At 35.3% G+C, this 9,526-nt stretch overlaps 1 protein-coding gene across 4 annotated transcripts in view; it reads right to left on the reverse strand.

The window, feature by feature from the left end:
- LOC106582334 (diacylglycerol kinase beta-like) overlaps positions 1–9,526 on the reverse strand; it is a 191,201-nt gene that overhangs the window by 138,302 nt on the left and 43,373 nt on the right. For all 4 annotated transcript variants that reach the window (XM_045704808.2, XM_045704806.2, XM_014165320.3 and 1 more), the window contains 2 exons: positions 9,487–9,526; positions 6,420–6,683 (listed from right to left, as the gene is read on the reverse strand). The exon at positions 9,487–9,526 is cut by the window's right edge and continues 35 nt beyond it. In XM_045704808.2, coding sequence (XP_045560764.1) covers positions 6,420–6,683; positions 9,487–9,526 — 304 coding nt within the window. The remainder of the gene's footprint in view (positions 1–6,419; positions 6,684–9,486) is intronic.

Here is a 9,526-nt window from a genome sequence, read left to right on the forward strand (position 1 = left end):
TGATATTGATATGGTGATGTTGATATGGTGATATTAATATGGTAATATTGATATGGTGATATTAATATTGTGATATTGATATGGGTGTGGTGATATTTATATGGTGATATTGATATGATGATATTGATATTAATAGGTTTATATTATTATGTTGATATTGATATGGTGATATTGATATGGTGATATTTATATGGTGATGTTTGATATGGTGATATTGTTATGGTGATATTGTTATGGTGATGTTGACATGGTGGCGATATTGATATGGTAATGTTGACCGGCTGATGTTGATATGGTGACATTAATATGGCGATGTTGATATGGTGACGTTGATGTGGTGATGTTGATATGGTGATATTAATATTGTGATATTGATATTAATATGGTGATATTGATATGGTGATTATGCTATGGTGATGTTGATATGGTGATATTGATATGGGGATGTTGATATGGTGATGTTGATATGGTGATATTAATATTGTGATATTGATATTAATATGGTGACATTGATACGGTGATATTGATATGGTGATTATGCTATGGTGATGTTGATATGGTGATGTTGATATGGTGATGTTGATATGGTGATTATGCTATGGTGATGTTAATATGGTGATGTTGATATGGTGATGTTGATATGGTGATATTAATATTGTGATATTGATATTAATATGGTGATATTGATATGGTGATTATGCTATGGTGATGTTGATATGGTGATATTGATATGGTGATGTTGATATGGTGATGTTGATATGGTGATATTAATATTGTGATATTGATATTAATATGGTGACATTGATACGGTGATATTGATATGGTGATTATGCTATGGTGATGTTGATATGGTGATGTTGATATGGTGATGTTGATATGGTGATTATGCTATGGTGATGTTAATATGGTGATGTTGATATGGTGATGTTGATATGGTGATATTAATATTGTGATATTGATATTAATATGGTGATGTTGATACGGTGATGTTGATATGGTGATGTTGATATGGTGATGTTAATATGGTGATGTTGATATGGTGATGTTGATATGGTGATTATGCTATGGTGATGTTGATATGGTGATGTTGATATGGTGATGTTGATATGGTGATGTTGATATGGTGATTATGCTATGGTGATGTTGATATGGTGATGTTGATATGGTGATGTTGATATGGTGATGTTGATATGGTGATGTTGATATGGTGATTATGCTATGGTGATGTTAATATGGTGATATTGATATGGGGATATTGGTATGGGGATGTTAATGTTTTGATATTGATGTGGTGATATTGATATGGTCAAATTAATATGGTGATATTAATATTGTGATATTGGGATGGTGATATTGATATTAATATTGTGATATTGATATAGTGATATGTATATTGTGATATTGATATTGATGTGGTGATATTGATATGGTGATATTAATATGGTAATATTGATATGGTGATATTAATATTGTGATATTGATATGGTGATATTGATATTATTATTGTGATATTGATATGGATGTGGTGATATTTATATGGTGATATTGATATTATTATTGTGATATTGATATGGTGATATTAATATGGTGATATTAATATGGTAATATTGATATGGTGATATTAATATTGTGATATTGATATGGTGATATTGATATTATTATTGTGATATTGATATGGATGTGGTGATATTTATATGGTGATATTGATATTATTATTGTGATATTGATATGGTGATATTAATATTGTGATATTGATATGGATGTGGTGATATTTATATGGTGATATTGATATGATGATATTGATATTAATAGGTTGATATTAATATGTTGATATTGATATGGTGATGTTGATATTGTGATAATGATATGGTGATATTGATATGGTTATGTTAATATGGTGATATTAATATTGATGTGGTGATATTGATATGGTGATGTTGATATGGTGATATTAATATGGTAATATTGATATGGTGATATTAATATTGTGATATTGATATGGGTGTGGTGATATTTATATGGTGATATTGATATGATGATATTGATATTAATAGGTTTATATTATTATGTTGATATTGATATGGTGATATTGATATGGTGATATTGATATTGATGTGGTGATATTGATATGGTGATGTTGATATGGTGATATTGTTATGGTGATGTTGACATGGTGGTGATATTGATATGGTGATGTTGATATGGTGACATTAATATGGCGATGTTGATATGGTGACGTTGATATGGTGATGTTGATATGGTGATATTGATATGGTGATGTTGATATGGTGATATTAATATGGTGATATTGATATGGTGATATTGATATGGTGATGTTGATATGGTGATATTAATATGGTGATATTAATATTGTGATATTGATATTAATATGGTGATGTTGATACGGTGATATTGATATGGTGATGTTGATATGGTGATGTTAATATGGTGATGTTGATATGGTGATGTTGATATGGTGATATTGATATTGATATGGTGATGCTGATATGGTGATGTTGATATGGTGATATTAATATTGTGATATTGATATTGATACGGTGATATTGATATGGTGATGTTGATATGGTGATGATAATATGGTGATGTTTATATGGTCATATTAATATGGTGATATTAATATTGTGATATTGATATGGTGATATTGATATTAATATTGTGATATTGATATAGTGATATTTATATTGTGATATTGATATGGATGTGGCGATATTGATATGGTGATATTGATATGGTGATGTTGATATGGTGATATTGATATAGTGATGTTGATATTGATATGGTGATGTTGGTATGGTGATATTGATATGGTGATGTTGATATGGTGATATTAATATTGTGATATTGATATTAATATGGTGATATTGATATGGGGATGTTAATATTGTGATATTGATATTGATGTGGTGATATTGATATGGTGATGTTAATATGGTGATATTGATATTGATGTGGTGATATTGATATGGTGATGTTGATATGGTGATATTAATATGGTAATATTGATATGGTGATATTAATATTGTGATATTGATATGGGTGTGGTGATATTTATATGGTGATATTGATATGATGATATTGATATTAATAGGTTTATATTATTATGTTGATATTGATATGGTGATATTGATATGGTGACATTGATATTGATGTGGTGATATTGATATGGTGATATTGATATGGTGATATTTATATGGTGATGTTGATATGGTGATATTGTTATGGTGATATTGTTATGGTGATGTTGACATGGTGGCGATATTGATATGGTAATGTTGACCGGCTGATGTTGATATGGTGACATTAATATGGCGATGTTGATATGGTGACGTTGATGTGGTGATGTTGATATGGTGATATTAATATTGTGATATTGATATTAATATGGTGATATTGATATGGTGATTATGCTATGGTGATGTTGATATGGTGATATTGATATGGTGATGTTGATATGGTGATGTTGATATGGTGATATTAATATTGTGATATTGATATTAATATGGTGACATTGATACGGTGATATTGATATGGTGATTATGCTATGGTGATGTTGATATGGTGATGTTGATATGGTGATGTTGATATGGTGATTATGCTATGGTGATGTTAATATGGTGATGTTGATATGGTGATGTTGATATGGTGATATTAATATTGTGATATTGATATTAATATGGTGATATTGATATGGTGATTATGCTATGGTGATGTTGATATGGTGATATTGATATGGTGATGTTGATATGGTGATGTTGATATGGTGATATTAATATTGTGATATTGATATTAATATGGTGACATTGATACGGTGATATTGATATGGTGATTATGCTATGGTGATGTTGATATGGTGATGTTGATATGGTGATGTTGATATGGTGATTATGCTATGGTGATGTTAATATGGTGATGTTGATATGGTGATGTTGATATGGTGATATTAATATTGTGATATTGATATTAATATGGTGATGTTGATACGGTGATGTTGATATGGTGATGTTGATATGGTGATGTTAATATGGTGATGTTGATATGGTGATGTTGATATGGTGATTATGCTATGGTGATGTTGATATGGTGATGTTGATATGGTGATGTTGATATGGTGATGTTGATATGGTGATTATGCTATGGTGATGTTAATATGGTGATATTGATATGGGGATATTGGTATGGGGATGTTAATGTTTTGATATTGATGTGGTGATATTGATATGGTCAAATTAATATGGTGATATTAATATTGTGATATTGGGATGGTGATATTGATATTAATATTGTGATATTGATATAGTGATATGTATATTGTGATATTGATATTGATGTGGTGATATTGATATGGTGATATTAATATGGTAATATTGATATGGTGATATTAATATTGTGATATTGATATGGTGATATTGATATTATTATTGTGATATTGATATGGATGTGGTGATATTTATATGGTGATATTGATATTATTATTGTGATATTGATATGGTGATATTAATATTGTGATATTGATATGGATGTGGTGATATTTATATGGTGATATTGATATGATGATATTGATATTAATAGGTTGATATTAATATGTTGATATTGATATGGTGATGTTGATATTGTGATAATGATATTGATGTGGTGATATTGATATGGTGATGTTGATATGGTGATATTAATATGGTAATATTGATATGGTGATATTAATATTGTGATATTGATATGGGTGTGGTGATATTTATATGGTGATATTGATATGATGATATTGATATTAATAGGTTTATATTATTATGTTGATATTGATATGGTGATATTGATATGGTGACATTGATATTGATGTGGTGATATTGATATGGTGATATTGATATGGTGATATTTATATGGTGATGTTGATATGGTGATATTGTTATGATGATATTGTTATGGTGATGTTGACATGGTGGCGATATTGATATGGTAATGTTGACCGGCTGATGTTGATATGGTGACATTAATATGGCGATGTTGATATGGTGACGTTGATGTGGTGATGTTGATATGGTGATATTAATATTGTGATATTGATATTAATATGGTGATATTGATATGGTGATTATGCTATGGTGATGTTGATATGGTGATATTGATATGGTGATGTTGATATGGTGATGTTGATATGGTGATATTAATATTGTGATATTGATATTAATATGGTGACATTGATACGGTGATATTGATATGGTGATTATGCTATGGTGATGTTGATATGGTGATGTTGATATGGTGATGTTGATATGGTGATTATGCTATGGTGATATTAATATGGTGATGTTGATATGGTGATGTTGATATGGTGATATTAATATTGTGATATTGATATTAATATGGTGATGTTGATATGGTGATGTTGATATGGTGATATTAATATTGTGATATTGATATTAATATGGTGATGTTGATACGGTGATGTTGATATGGTGATGTTGATATGGTGATGTTAATATGGTGATGTTGTTATGGTGATGTTGATATGGTGATGTTGATATGGTGATGTTGATATGGTGATGTTGCTATGGTGATGTTGATATGGTGATGTTGATATGGTGATGTTGATATGGTGATGTTGATATGGTGATTATGCTATGGTGATGTTAATATGGTGATATTGATATGGGGATATTGGTATGGGGATGTTAATGTTTTGATATTGATGTGGTGATATTGATATGGTCAAATTAATATGGTGATATTAATATTGTGATATTGGTATGGTGATATTGATATTAATATTGTGATATTGATATAGTGATATGTATATTGTGATATTGATATGGATGTGGCGATATTGATATGGTGATATTGATATGATGATGTTGATATTGATATGGTGATATTGATATGGTGATGTTGATATGGTGATATTTATATGGTGATGTTGATATTGATATGGTTATGTTGGTATGGTGATATTGATATGGTGATGTTGATATGGTGATATGTATATTGTGATATTGATATCAGGCCATCATTGTAAATAAGAATTAGTTCTTAACTGACTTGCCTAGTTAAATAAAGGTTAAATGAAATAAAAATTAAAAAATTAGCTTGCTTTACAAAGTATTGAACTAACAGACACCAATGGCCACAGCTCAGACATTATAGCCACACTTTATCAAACTGCTAAAATGCCTTGCTGTGAGTGAAAACCAGTAGAATTTGTAGAGAGGGAGTTATTTGCTGTGGCATTAGTAATGTCCCAGGCATGAACAGTGCAGTAACATTGATATCATTGGAATCCATAGTCTAATACGGTAGTCTAATACGGTAGTCTAGTACGGCGGTCTAATACGACGGTCTAATACAGCTTGCGTCACAACTTTTCCAGAAAAACAGTATAAGTTCCTACAGCACCTGAACAAGGTGTTTACCTGGGGAGAGGAGAGGGGAGGCTGGGGACTTGGCTGGGGTGGGATTGAGGGTGTTACTACTGCTGCATGTGGAGGGTTTGACCTGGGTGCAGGCAGGTGAGCGGTAGGACCCCCCAGGCGTGTGGGCCCCCATTCCAGAGCGCTGTGAAGAGGAATGGGAGGAGCAGGGAGAGGTGGATACGGCACCTGAACATGAGGCCATCATAGTGGAAGGCTCCGGCATGGGTCGACCCATGGCTGTCAGGATGCTCTTCCCATTCATTCCTAGAAGACAGAGATGCGGGAGAAAAGAGGAATTCAGGAAAGACAAAACAGAATAGGGAGGCCTCCCGGGTGGTGCAGCACTCTAAGACACTGCATCGCAGTGCTAGATGCGTTGTGCCACAACCGACCGTGGCCAGGAGTCCCATAGGACGGTGCACAATTGGTCCAGTGTCGTCCGGGTTAGGGGAGGGTTTGGCAGGGGGGCCTTTACTTGGCTGAAAGTACTCAGATCTCTTGAAATTTTTCGACATTTTGTTACGTGAAAGCCTTATTCTAAAATCAATTAAATATTTTGTTTTCCTCAGCAATACCCCATCATGACGAAGCAAAAACGGGTTTTTATACAATTTTGCAAATTTATACAAAATTAAAAACAGAAATATTACATTCACATAATTATTCAGACCCTTTATTCTGTACTTTGTTGAAGCACCTTTGGCAGCGATTACAGCCTTGAGTCTTCTTGGGTATGACGCTACAAGCTTGACACACTTGTATTTGGGGAGTTTCTCCCGTTCTTCTCTGCAGATCCTCTCAAGCTCTGTCAGGTTAGATGGGGAGCGTCAATGCACAGCTATTTTAAGGTCTCTCAAATCAAATCAAATCAAATGTATTTATATAGCCCTTCTTACATCAGCTGATATCTCAAAGTGCTGTACGGAAACCCAGCCTAAAACCCCAAACAGCAAGCAATGCAAGTGTAGAAGCACGGTGGCTAGGAAAAACTCCCTAGAAAGGCCAAAACCTAGGAAGAAACCTAGAGAGGAACCAGGCTATGAGGGGTGGCCAGTCCTCTTCTGGCTGTGCCGGGTGGAGATTATAACAGCACATGGCCAAGATGTTCAAATTTTCATAAATGATCAGCATGGTCAAATAATAATAATCATAGTAGTTGTCGAGGGTGCAACAAGTCAGAAACTCAAGAGTAAGTGTCAGTTGGCTTTTTCATAGCCGATCTTTGAGAGTATCTCTACCGCTCCTGCTGTCTCTAGAGAGTTGAAAACAGCAGGTCTGGGACAGGTAGCACGTCCGGTGAACAGGTCAGGGTTCCAGCAGGTCTGGGACAGCAGGTCTGGGACAGGTAGCACGTCCGGTGAACAGGTCAGGGTCTCTCCAGAGATGTTAGATCGGGTTCAAGTCCGGGCTCTGGCTGGACCACTCAAGGACATTCAGAGACTTGTCCCGAAGCCACTTTTGCATTGTCTTGGCTGTGTGCTTAGGGTTGTTGTCCTGTTGGAAGGTGAACCTTCACCTCAGTCTGTGGTCCTGAGCACTCTGGAGCAGGTTTTCATCAAGGATCTCTCTGTACTTTGATCCATTCATCTTTCCCTCGATCCTGACTAGTCTCCCAGTCCCTGCCACTGAAAAACATCCCCACAGCTTGATGCTGCCACCACCATGTTTCACCGTAGGGATGGGGCCAGGTTTCCTCCAGACGTAACGCTTGGCATTCAGGCCAAAGTTCAATCTAGGTTTCATCAGACCAGAGAATCTTGTTTCTCATGGTCTGAGAGTCCTTAAGGTGCCTTTTTGGCAAACTCCAAGTGGGATGTCATGTGCCTTTTACTGAGGAGTGGCTTCCGTCTGGCCACTCTACCATAAAAGCTTGATTGGTGGAGTGCTGCAGAGATGGTTGTCCTTCTGGAAGGTTCTCCCATCTCCACAGAGGAACTCTGGAGCTCTGTCATAGTGACCATCGGGTTCTTGGTCACCTCCCTGACCAAGGCCCTTCTCCCCCGATTGCTCAGTTTGGCCGGGCGGCCAGCTCTAGGAAGAGTCTTGGTGGTTCCAAACTTCTTCTATTTAAGAATGATGGAGGCCATTGTGCTCTTGGGGACCTTCAATGCTGTGTACATTTTTTTGGTAACCTTCCCCAGATCTGTGCCTCGACACAATCCTATCTCTGAGCTCTACGGATAACTCCTTTGACCTCATGGCTTGGGTTTTGCTCTGATGTGCACTGTCAACTGTGGGACCTTATATAGACAGGTGTGTGCCTTTCCAAATCATGTCCAATCAATTGAATTTACCACAGGTGGACTCCAATCAAGTTGTAGAAACATTACATTTACATTTACATTTAAGTCATTTAGCAGACGCTCTTATCCAGAGCGACTTACAAAATGGTGCATTCACCTTATGATATCCAGTGGAACAACCACTTTACAATAGTGCATCTAAATCTTTTAAGGGGGGGGGGGGGGGGGGGGTTAGAAGGATTACTTTATCCTATCCTAGGTATTCCTTAAAGAGGTGGGGTTTCAGGTGTCTCCGGAAGGTGGTGATTGACTCCGCTGTCCTGGCGTCGTGAGGGAGCTTGTTCACGGATGATCAATGGAAACAGGATGCACCTGAGCTCAATGTCGAGTCTCATGGCAAAGGGTCTGAATACTTATGTAACTAAGGTTTTTCTGTTTTTTATTTTTAATCCATGTGCAAAAATGTCTAAAAACCTGTTTTCAGTTTGTCATTATGGGGCGTGGTGTGTAGATTGATTAGGAAAAAAATATTGTAATCATTTTTAGAGTAAGGCTGTAACGTAACAAAATGTGGAAAAAGTGAAGGGGTCTGAATACTTTCTGAATGCACTGTGTATTCCACATACAAAAAAAAAAATATTTACAAGAAACGCAAATCCACTGCGTCACGGTACACAGTATTACTACCACATGTCACCTGCTCAAAAACACTGATCACAAGTCACAACCAAACACTGGTGAGCGAGATGGTTACAGTAGCTGGACCATGGGTCTTATTAGGGATATCTAAACATTGTCCTGTTGTCCTGCAGTTGTAGTGGTACCTGTTATGGGGGCACAGGCCACTTCAGTCTGTATGGAGAT

This window comes from Salmo salar, chromosome 21 (assembly GCF_965601325.2).
Source record: "Salmo salar chromosome 21, fSalSal1, whole genome shotgun sequence".
Lineage (NCBI taxonomy): Eukaryota > Metazoa > Chordata > Actinopteri > Salmoniformes > Salmonidae > Salmo > Salmo salar.